This window comes from Thamnophis sirtalis, unplaced genomic scaffold (genome assembly GCF_051295495.1).
Source record: "Thamnophis sirtalis isolate CommonGarterSnake01/CBP01778 unplaced genomic scaffold, rThaSir2_p1.2 scaffold_6, whole genome shotgun sequence".
Lineage (NCBI taxonomy): Eukaryota > Metazoa > Chordata > Lepidosauria > Squamata > Natricidae > Thamnophis > Thamnophis sirtalis.
In genome coordinates, this window is record NW_028261386.1 from 1,025,237 (window position 1) to 1,037,386 (window position 12,150).

At 44.7% G+C, this 12,150-nt stretch overlaps 1 protein-coding gene across 1 annotated transcript; it reads left to right on the plus strand.

Moving 5' to 3' along the window:
* The first annotated feature begins 1,512 nt into the window (after positions 1-1,512).
* On the plus strand, positions 1,513-10,277 carry CHCT1 (CHD1 helical C-terminal domain containing 1). The gene is made up of 4 exons (XM_087719059.1): positions 1,513-1,681; positions 4,830-4,929; positions 7,975-8,150; positions 10,141-10,277. The coding sequence occupies exons 1-4, from the start codon at positions 1,632-1,634 to the stop codon at positions 10,262-10,264; spliced, it is 450 nt and encodes a 149-aa protein (XP_087575185.1). The 5' UTR covers positions 1,513-1,631; the 3' UTR covers positions 10,265-10,277.
* Positions 10,278-12,150: the final 1,873 nt, after the last annotated feature.

A 12,150-nucleotide genomic window follows, 5' to 3' on the forward strand; every position in this document is an offset into this window, starting at 1 on the left:
TACTTAATGGAAATGTTGGGCTCAATTGTGGTCGTAAGTTGAGGACTGCCTGCATTTGATTGTACGCTCCCTTGGCTCCATTAGTCAAAAGTTCTCCGTGCCTGTTGAAGCTGTGGAAAGTGTTTCGACAAAACCAGAGAATTAAATCGAACCTCCATTTTCAAGAGCAGTATAGCACTAAATAAGGGGAGAAAGATCTGTCCTTTCCATTTTAATTCCGTTCCAATTTTTTTTAATTGTTACATTTTTTTCAGTTGCCAGTGCTTAAGTCTCTGTTTTCTTTTTTTTTATTAATTTTTTTTTTATTTTCAAAACAAACACAACACATAAAATCTTCCTTTTTTACATACTGTAGAAAGTGAATCAGTTGGTTACAAAAGGCTTTTGTGCATCTCTTCCATAGTCATCAAGCATAATTCATATTAACTCAAGTATTTTAACTCAGATATTTATACATGTTACCGTCATCATACCTCCATTTTCATTTGACTATAGTTGTTTAAACATCCTTAACCACATACTGGCATTTCATTTACTATTTCTAAAATCCTCCAATGACATTAAATCCTTATATCCTATTCTAGCTAAACATCCATAATATTTAATAACAAAGTTTTCTATCCTTCTTTCCAAATCACTGTTTACAATTTACATCTCATTTCCTTATATTGTACCCATACACACACACACACACACACACACACACACACACACCACACACACATATGCACATTATTATCATTATCCCTCCTTATTTGACTATATCCTGCATCATATCATCCCCCCCCTCCAGTAATCAAGACGTAACTGAATCTAACTTAATTCTCTGTTTTCTTTTGATGTTCACAAAAAGTGGATGTGTTCTTATGTATAAGCGGTATGAACTGGTAAAAAAAATCCTTCATTAGTTGATTAAATATGATAATTACTCTGATGGACTTTCTAATCAGCTCTTTCTCTTTCTCTTCTCCCAGTGGATTTTTGAAGGCTGGTGACAAATTAGGAGGACCTGAAAAGATATTCTTCATTGCGGGTTGTTTTTAAGTGGCCTCTGGACCACCAAACCTTTCGCCAGAATCCATTTAAAACAGTGTTTCTCAACCTTAGCAACTTTACAATGTGTGGACTTCAAACTCCCAGAATTCCAGAGCCATCATCTTTAAGATGGGTGGGCTTCAACTCTCAGAATTCTCAAGCTAGCTTGCTTTATGACGTGTGGACTTCAGCTCCCAGAATTCCACAGCCATCGTGCTTTATGATGGGCAGACTTCAACTCCCAGAATTCACAGCCAGCATTAAGCCTAATCATAATGATTAGGGAATTCTGGGATTTGAAGTCCAAACATCTTTAAATTGCCCTGTTTCAGAAAAGTGTGGCCTCTAATAATGAGGAAGTCAGTTTCCTTTAAGTCAAGCACGACTCCTGGAACTTATTCATGTAATACTGTTAGCAGAAACTATTTATCATTTCTTTTTCCCCAACTTCTCCGCATCTTCTCTTCCCAGTGCAAGGAATACTTGAGGCCTTTTAAAAAAACCCTCCAGAGGTTGAATTTGCCCAAAGATTATCCGAAGAAAGGAAGCTAATCTGCACCAGGAAAAATCTCAACATCCTTGGGGATCATATCAATATGTTTCTTCTGTATTACTGCAAATCCTGGGAACTGAAACACTGGAAAAAGTAAGGAAATTGCTTTTTCTTGGTAGAAACCATTAGCTGTAAAATCATCCGTAAGTCCGGTGTATACCCTTTGCTAAAATAGGATCTGAGCCAGAAAGTTAGATTAATATCTCATCGTTTGTGCATAGGTAAAAGGATAGGTCTCCTACAGATTAATGGTGAGAAGATCTTGAGAAAAATTAAAGATATTACTCATTGTGGGCCTAAAGACCACCAAACCTTTAAATTGTCCCATCAACCTTAGCAATTTATGGTATGTGGACTTCAACTCCCAGAATTCCCCACCCAACATATTTTATAGTGTGTGGACTTCAACTCCCAGAATTCCCCACCCAAGATACTTTATGGTGTATAGAATTCAACTCCCTGAATTCTCCACCCAACATATTTATAGTGTATGGACTTCAACTCCCAGAATTCCCTACACAACATACTTTACGGTGTGTAGACTTCAATTCCCAGAATTCCCCACCCAACTTACTTTAAGATGTGTTGATTTCAACTCCCAGCATTCCCTACCCAACATAGTTTAAATTGTGTTGACTTCAACTCCCAGAATTCCCCACCCCAAGATACTTTACAGTGTATGGACTTCAACTCCCAGAATTCCCCACCCAACTTACTTTATGGTGTGTAGAATTCAGCTCCCAGAATTCCCCACCCAACATATTTTATAGTGTGTGGACTTCAACTCCCAGAATTCCCCACCCAACTTACTTTAAGATGTGTTGATTTCAACTCCCAGAATTCCCTACCCAACATAGTTTAAATTGTGTTGACTTCAACTCCCAGAATTCCAGAGAAATCTCTTTATATATAACTTTGGCCACTTGAAGATGCCTGGACTTCAATTCCCAGAATTCCCCAGCCAGCATGGTCCTGACTTTGTAAAAATTAGAACAATCTCATCAGGTTGGCCTGGTAGAATCTTCATTAGATGAACTCGGGGTTCAACACGGTTTGTCAATGCTTTGAGGCAGAGATCTTTGGCACCAGCTGATGCCAGCCAGAGATAGTCCTCAACTTATGACCGGCATTGGGACCAGAATTTTCATGGGTTAAGTACAAGGTTAAGTGGATTGCGCCCGATTTTATGACTTTTTAAGCCATGGATGTTCAGAGAAACACTGCTGTGGTTAAGTGGATCGCAAAAGTCATAAAGTGAATCCGGCAGGCCCCATTGACATTGCTTGTCGGAATGGAGCCCACAATTTCTGTCACTAAGCAAGGCAGTTGTTCAGTGAGCTTTTGCCCCATTTTGCAAACGTTTTCATCAGAGTTAAGCGAATCACGGCAGTTGTTAAGTGGATCATGCGGTTATAATGCAAATCGGGCTTCCCCAATTGATTTTGCTTGTGGGACACCAGCCGGGAAGATCAGAAATGGTGACCCAAGATGACCCAAGATACTGTCGTAAATATATGCCGGTACCAGGGGTGGGTTCCTGCCAGTTCTAAGCTCTTCTATAGAAGAGGTTCCACAAATCTACAGTGCCATTTAGAACCGGTCCCAGCTCCCTTCCCCTCGCCCGTCCGCACATCATCAAGATGAAGAGCAAGAGGAGGAATTCTGGGAGTTGAAGTCCACAAGTCTTAAAGCTGTCAAGTTTGAACACCCCTGGGGTTTTTCTAAAGGGTTAGGGGTGCGAGGGTCTTGTAACTTGACAGCTTTAAGACTTGCACACTTCAATGTCAAAGTTCCTGAGCCAACATTTTGGTTGCTAAGTGCCAAGCCACTCCCACTTGGTCACATGGCCAGCAGGCCACTCCCACTTGGTCACATGGCTGGCAAGCCACACCCACAAAGCAGGCCACACCTACAGAAGAGATTCTAAAAAAAATTGAAACCCACCACTGGCCAATTTTCATCACATGACCGATGGGGTGCCATAGAACAGGATAACAGAGTTGGAAGGGACCTTGGAGGTCTTCTAGTCCAACCTTCCCACTCAGGCAGGAAACCCTCTACCTGTGACGGCGAACCTATGGCATGCGTGTCACAGATGGCACACGGCGCCTTCTCTGAGGGCACCTAAGCCAGCTCCCCAGCTCAGCACCACCAGCTGATTTTTGAGTCTCTGCCACACATGACTGGGGGGGGGGCAGGGCGCATGCAGGAGATGTGTGCACGTGCATGTGGGGGAGGGCAAGGGAGCCATGCGCACAAGCGTGGGGGGCGAGGAGAGCGCAGGGGGTTAAGGCGTTCCCCCCCCACCTCATTTTTGGTCCCAGAAGGCTTCAAGGAGGCCTACTACGCTCAAAACAGGCTGTGGGGAGTTGCGTGCGCATGCGTGGGGGGGCAGGGGGAGCACAGGAGGCATCAGGCGCACATGCGCAGGGGAGGGGCATGTGGGGGCATTGCATTATGGGTGGGGACACGTACACATGCGCTGTCGCGCAGGTACACACTGCATCCAGTTTTGGTCGGCACGATGTGGAAAAGACGTGGAGACTCTAGAAAGAGTGCAAAGAGAAACAAAGAGGATTAGGGGACTGGAGACTAAAATCTATGAGGAACGGTTGCAGGAACTGGATATGTCTAGTTTAATGAAAAGAAGGACCAAGGGAGACAGGATAGCAGTCTTCCAATATCTCAGGGGCTGCCCCAAAGAAGAGAAAGTCAAACTATGCTCCAAGGCACCTGAAGGGAGGACAAGAAGCAATGGGTGAAAACTAATCAAGGAGAGAAGCAACTTAGGAGGAATTTTCTGACAGTGAGAACAATGAATCAGTGGAACAACTTGCCTCCAGAAGTTGCAAATGTCCCAACACTGGAAGTCTTTAGGAAGTTGTTGGATAGCCATTTGTCTGGAACGGTATAGGGTTTCCTGCCTAGGCTGGGGGTTGGACTAGAAGACCTCCAAGGTCCCTTCCAACTCTGCTATTGTATTGTGTTGTATTGTACTTTCAGCAGGCGAGGGCAAAAAGCTTAGCCATCGCTGCCCTATATTCAGACAAATGGTTGCCCCATCTCTTCTTCGTCCAAACTCCCGGTGTTGGAGCATTCACAACTTCTGGAGGCAAGCTATGGTGGTTGTAAAATGCAAGGCCTGGTCACTTTTTTTTTCCTGTTGTAAGTTTGGACGGTCACTAAATGAATGGTCGTAAGTCGAGGACTATTTGCAAAACCCTCCCCCTCTCTGTTTCAGAATGCTCTGGAGGTTTGTCTCCCTTTTCTCAACCCTGGATGAGAAGCAGCTGTATAAGCTGTACAGATACAGCAAGACAGACCAATTCGCCAAATTCCTGGTAAGGATTAGATTCTTATATTTTATACTAGCTGTTAACCCGGCATTTCCCCGGTATTTCTTTACCCCAATCCTGAATTAGACGTCCGGACCAAACCTAATTTCTAATGTTGGATTTTCCTCCTTACCAGAGGGAGCCCCCTTGTGGAGTACTGTGCAACTACACTGTGTTGTGCAATAGAAGCTGTTTTAAGGCAGTACAGTAGAAGCCATTTTAAGGAACAACAGGCTGTATCTTAACAGAACACACACCCAGAAGGATGTTAGGGGGTGTCTTATCCCCACAGTATTTGTTTCCAGGGAGTCAGTTATCTGTGTACCAGGTTTGGGTGAAATTGCTCAAGGTGTTCTAGAATTATGCTGGAACACACACATACACACATAGCCATTTTGATAGCTAGCTAGCTAGAAAGAAAGAAGGAAAGAAAGAAAGAAAGAAAGAAAGAAAGAAAGAAAGAAAGAAAGAAAGAAGGAAGGAAGGAAGGAAGGACGGAAGATAGCTAGAAAGATAGATAGAAAGAAAGAAAGAAAGAAAGATAGATAGATGATAGATAGATAGATAGATAGATAGATAGATAGATAGATTAGATAGATTAGATAAATAGATAGATAGATGATAGATAGATAGATAGATAGATAGATAGATAGATAGATAGATAGATAGATAGATAGATAGATAGATAGATTAGATAGACAGACAGACAGACAGACAGACAGACAGACAGACATAACACCTGAGGGGAAAGGGATGGGGCTGCAGTCAGGTGCTTGCAGCCATTTTGACTTTTTTGACCCTGCCAACAAGCCTAGGGGCACTCATCTTTTTCTCACATGACTCAGGAAATTTGATTTGGAACCATTCCTGATTGTTTGAAGAAGCACACCCAAGAAGCACATTGGGCCAAATTTAGTAAAATGCTTATTTAGTAAATTGATCTCCAGAGCTGAATGGGTTACTATTTATCGTATATTAAAGGGGCTCTCCAAAACTGTGTGTCAGGCCTGCAGCCATCTTTTCCATTGGATCTTTGGCCTGCCACACTTTCTATTCTTCTACTATGCATTTTCTATGGTGGTAAAATAGGAGGTGGGGATTGTAAGTGGAGTGAGATGATACGTAGCCATAACAACATTCTTTCTAGAAAGCCAAGGTCATCCTTTGTCTTTGCATCTCTGCATCTGACCGGAATTGGATGGGTGGAAGCTGCCAGCATGGCAGTGGGAGATTGGACCATGGGATGGGCTTGTGGGTGTGGGGGCAAGATCTTGAACTTTCAACTGGGTGGGGAAAACCGGGAAGCTTTCAGATTCGGGTGTTCCCAGATGTGCCAACGTGGCTCTCTTCATCAATTGGAACTTTGAGCAATACTTTGCCTCGGACTCTGATTTAATTTTGGATGCTATTTGGAATCCTGACACTGTGGATTCCACCTCCCCCCCCCAGTGTAATTTCTGAGCTGAAGGAAGGAGATACAGGTAGTCCTCGACTTACGACCACAATTGAGCACAAAATGTCCATTGCTAAGCAAGACAATTTGTTAAAATGAATTTTGCCCCATTTTATGACCTTTCTGGCAACTGTTGTTAAATGAATCACTGCACTTGTTCAATGACTTATGTAGTTGTTAAGTGAATCTGGCTTCTCCACTGAGTTTTGCCCCGTTTTTACGACCTGTCTGGCAACAGCTGTTAAATGAATCACCACAGTTGCTAAATGAATCATCCGGTTGTTAAGTGAACCTGGCTTCCCCACTGATTTCGCTTCTCAGAAGCTGTCTGGAAAGCTTTCAAGCGGGGATCACGTAACCCTAAGGCACTTCAATCATCATAAATAAAGGCTTGTGGCCAAGTGCCTGAATTTTGCAACCGTTGTAAGTGTGAGGACCAATCATAAGTCACTGTTTTCAGGGCCGTTGCAACTTTGAACAGTCGCGACATGAAAGGGACTCAAGAGCTATCTGTACTATACCAAATTTGCAAAATATTAATTTTGGCCTTTATACAAACCCAGCCACAGTTGCCGTTTATTTCACCCATCATGGTTGAATAAATTATGGTTTAATTTGAAGGGGGAAACTCAATCCAACCCTGAAATCTCCCAAAGTCACTTTTTTTCAGTGCTGTTATAACTTTGACCCGTCACTAAATGAACAGTTGTAAGTCAAGGACTATCTGTAGGTGAACCAGCTTTAGAAATAGTTGAAATCTGCAATTCTTTAAGTGTTGCAGTGTGGTTTTCTAACCTTTTTTTTAAAGTAAGTATTCATGAAACAAAAGTAGTTTACATGAAAATACGTTAAGATTTAGGCAAAATAATAATAATAATAGAAAGCACTCCCCAATTTCCTTCAAAGAGGTTCCCTTAGCTATTGTTCTGACCCAGGTTTCCTTAAAAAGTATGAAGTGGAGTCTTGGTCCCGGCAAAATTCCTTTTATCGACACGACTGTGAATTCTTTTCATTCACAGTCTGCAAGGCTTAGCAAACAGTCTTTCCGAGGAATGTTTATCCACACGCACCTTATCTCACTTGGAGAGCTGCCAGATAAGTAGTTTCCTAACGCAGGGCAAGGCAAAACTTGGCATAGAGTCTCTTATAGCCACAAACAGAACTTTCCTCTCTTGAAACGACCGAATGGCTGAATTGTTTCCTGCAAAAGCCCCCTCCCCATTCGCTCCTCTTTTGTTTCCTGTGGGAGGGGCCAATCACCTCCAAGGTGTGGCTTTACTCCCACGTGGACCCTGCTTTCTTAGTTGTTCTTGTCCTCTGGCAGCTCTGCGCATGCGCACACTGGGAACAGGCTCCAGCTGTTCCTCTGCCTCGCTGCTGTCTAGCTCCCTCCCTGCCTCTGACGCAGAGCCCTCGTCCGAGCCTTTCTCAAACCCCAGGACTGGCTCCTGTTCCTCCCCAAACTCCTCACTCTCCGATTCTGCTGCCAGCTCTGCTGGCTGCTAGAGGGCCACATCAGCTATGTTCTCTTGAAAACTGCTCCCCATTACCCATCAGCCACTGCCCTCTGCCTCTCTCCTTGCTTTGTTGAATTGCAGAAAGTCTACTGCCGCTTGGAGTACGCAGACATGGCCAGCCTGCCCAGTAATAAAAAATGGGCAAAGCTGCGTGATAGGTGGAGGCTCGCCAGTTGTGGAGGGAAGATGCAAGAAGGATATTTGCACGCACTGCCAGAAAGCTGTGATTTCCCAGAAGGAAACATGCCTACAGAAAGGTAAACGGGATAAGAGAACTGGTTTGTCCAGTGGTTAAGGCCTCAGGCTAGAAAGTGGAGAGGTCACGAGTTCAAATCCTGCATTAAGCATGAAAGTTGACTGGGTGATTTTGGGCCAGTCACTAGCGGGGGTGTGTGAATTCTAGTTAATGCCTTAGGTATAAAAGCTGACTGGGTGACTTTGGGCCAATCACCAGGAGACAGTAAGTTTTAGTTCCGCCTAAGGCGTGAAAAGTGATTGGGTGACTTGGGCCAATCACTAGGAGACGGTGAATTCTAGTAATGCCTTAGGCATGAAAGCCGACTGGGTAACTTTGGGCCAATTACTGGGAGACTGTGAGTTCTAGTCCTATCTAAGGCATGAAAGCCGACTGGGTGACTTTGGGCCAATTACTGGGAGACTGTGAGTTCTAGTCCTATCTAAGGCATGAAAGCTGACTGGGTGACTTTGGGCCAATTACTGGCAGGCGGTGAGTTCTAGTTCTGCCTTGGGCATGAAAGCTGGGTGGGGGACTTTGGGCTAATCACTGGGAGGCCGTGAGTTCTAGTTCCGCCTTAGGCATGAAAGCTGGTTGGGTGACTTTGGGCCAATCACCAGGAGGCAGTGAATTCTAGTCCGACCTTAGTCATATGGGTGAGTTTGGGCCAATCACCAGGAGACAGTGAGTTCTAGTTCTGCCTTAGGCCTGAAAGACTGACATCAAGGTCACATGAAGGGTTAATACTCCTCTATAATGCCTTGGTGAGGCCACACTTGGAATATTTGCATCCAGTTTTGCTCGCCACAATATAAAACAGATGTTGAGACTCGAGAAAGAGTGCAGAGAAGAGCAGCAAAGATGATGAGGGGACAGGAATTGGGTATGTCTAGGCTAGTGAAAAGAAGGACCAGGGGAGACATGATAGCAGTCTTCCAATATCTCAGGGGCTGCCCCAAAGAAGAGGGAGTCCAGCTATTCTCCAAGGCACCTGAGGGCAGAACAAGCAGCAATGGGTGGAAACTAATCAAGGAGAGAAAAAAGCCAACACAGTTCTAGGCTGCATAAACAGAGGGATAGAATCAAGATCACGTGAAGTGTTAATACCACTTTATAAGTCCTTGGTAAGGCCACACTTGGAATACGGCATTCAGTTTTGGTCGCCACGATATAGAAAAGATGTGGAGACGCTAGAAAGAGTGCAGAGAAGAGCAAGAAAGATAATATGGGGACTGGAGGCCAAAACATATGAAGAACGGTTGCAGGAACTGGGTATGTCTAGTTTAATGGAAAGAAGGACTAGGGGAGACATGATAGCAGTCTTCCAATATCTCAGGGGATGCCCCAAAGAAGAGGGAGTCAAACTATTCTCCAAGGCACCTTAGGGTAAAACAAGAAGCAATGGGTGGAAACTAATCAAGGAGAGAAGCAACCTAGAAACAAGGAGACATTTCCCAGTAGTTAGAACAACAATCCAACTTCCCTCCAGAAGTTGTGGGAGCTCCATCCCTGGAGGTTTTTAAGAAGAGATTGGACAACCATTTGTCTGAAATAGTATAGTATAGGGTTTCCTGCTTGAGCAAGGGGGTTGGTCTAGAGGACCTCCAAGGTCCCTTCCAACTCTCGCTATTGTTATTCTGGTTCATGATGCTAGGGAGATCTAGTTCCCTCAACCGTTCATCGTAGGATTTAGCCTCCAGATCCTTCCTCCTCTTTGTTGCTCTTCTCTGCACACTTTCCGGAGTCTCTGCATCTTTTCTGCACCATGGTAACCAGAGCAGGATGCTCTATTCCAGTGTTTCCCAACCTTGACAACTTGAAGATGTCCAGACTTCAACTCCCAGAATTCCCCAGCCAGCAAATGCTGGCTGGGGAATTCTGGGAGTTGAAGTCCGGACATCTTCAAGTTGCCAAGGTTGGGAAACACTGCTCTATTCCAATGTCCTAGTGAGGCATGCAGCCATCTCTCTTTTGCAAAATTCACGAAGGTGAATTCCGTGTCGTTCCATCAGGTGCGCGAGGACCCAAGGCAAGGAAGCTATGGAGCAACACTGTGCCGCCTGCGACATATTTGATGCGCTTTCTGTGACTACGAATGAAGAAACAGCCAGTTCTGCATCATCAAATCTCTATTAACGATAGCAGCATTTTTTTTATATTAAAAAAAAGTTAATTAAATAAGAAATCACATCGTTGGATGACTTCAGTTCGACTCTTTTGCATTGCTGAAAGCAGATTCAGACTTGAGGCTTTGGCGGAACACGCAGCAAAAGATCCCAAATCCACTTTTCATGCAGGGTTGCTGGCAATTTGCATTAAGTTTAGCATCTATACGGCAAAACGTTTTCCCACTTATTATACGGAAGAGGTTGCAAAGCTGTGCAGTGGGAGGAGTCAGGTTTGGCCCATCCCACTTGCTCCAGCAGAAGAGGCCTTCTGAAACAGAGGCATCCAGGTGGATGTGCTTGCCTCTGTATAGGCAGTCCTCAACTTACGACCACAATCGAGCTCTGTATTTCTGCAGTTAGGCGAGACATTTAAGCGAGTTTTGCCGTTTTTACAACCTTTCTTGCCACCATTGTAAAAGTGAGTCATCGCAGTTGATAAGTGAGTCACCCAGTTGTTAAGTGAATCTGGCTTCCCCATTGACTTTGCTCGTCAGGTCAGGTACAGATGAACAGAGTTGGAAGGGGCCTTGTAGGTCATCTAGTCCAACCCTCCCTGCCCAATCAGACCCTCCAGCATTTCTGACCAGATAGACCAGAACAGAGTTGGAAGGGACCTTGTAGGTCATCTAGTCCAAACCCTACCCCACCCAAACAGAACCTCCAGCATTTCTGACCAGATAGAGATGAACAGAATTGGAAGGGACCTTGTGGGTCATCTAATGACAGTCCAATCTCTTCTTGAAAGCCTCCAGTGATGAAGCTGCCTCAACTTCCGAAGGCAACTTCTCTTCCATGGGTTGATTGCTCACTGTCAGGAAATTCTCCTTGTTTCCAGGTTGAATCTCTCCTTGATCAGTTTCCATCCATTATTCTTTTTCTGGCCTTTGGGTGCTTTGGAGAATAGCTTGACCCCCTCCTCTCTGTGGCAGCCTCTCAAATATTGGATCACTGCTATCCTGTCTCCCCTGGTCCTTCTCTTCACTAGACCAGCCGTGCCCAGTTCTTGCAACCGTTCATTGTATGTTTGAGCCTCCAGTCCCTTCATCATCCTGGTTGCTCTTCTCTGCCCTCTTTCTAGAGTCTCAACCTCTTTTTTATAGTGTGGTGACCAAAACTGGATGCAGGACTCTAGGGGTGTCCTTACTAAGGTTGCAAAAGGGGATTGTCCTCACCTTGTGACACAGCAATGGTCATCGGTATGAACCGATTGAATTTTGATCACGGGATAATGGGGATGCTGCAAAGGCCATCCCTGCGAATAACGGTCACAAGCCGCATTTTTCAGTGCTGATGTAGCTTTGGTCACTAAATGAACTGTTGCAAGTCGAGGACTACCTCTGTGCCAATGAAGTGGAGGTGCACCGTCACAACTGAAGCTCCACCCGTTCTGAACGCGCAGAGACAAAAGGGCTGGCCCTTTGGTTGTGAAGCCGTACCGTCTTGCAAAATCTGGCTCTTCTCGGGATACCCTGGAAAGAAGCTGCCTATAAAATCATTAAAACTGTTTCCTCGTTCTTTTTATCTTCCTTCCTGTTTAAAAAAAAAAGGCTCTTACATTCCCTCCCATTCTTCCTCTGCCTTTCCCTTTCTCCTATTCCTCTCCTCCCTATCTTTCCTTCTACTCCTCCCTCCATCCACTCTATCCGTTGTTGTGTTTACATATTCTCTTCAGGGAATAGTAGTAGGAAAGAGGGGAGGAATGGGAAGAAGAGGGGAAGGGTAAAGGGGAGGAAGGGGAAGGAGAGAAGGGAAAGGAGAGGAGGAAGGAAGGAGGGAAGGAAGGAGAGAAGAAAGGAGGGAAGGAAGGAGAGAAGGAAGGGGGGAAGGAAGGAGGAAAGGAAGGGGGAAAGGAAG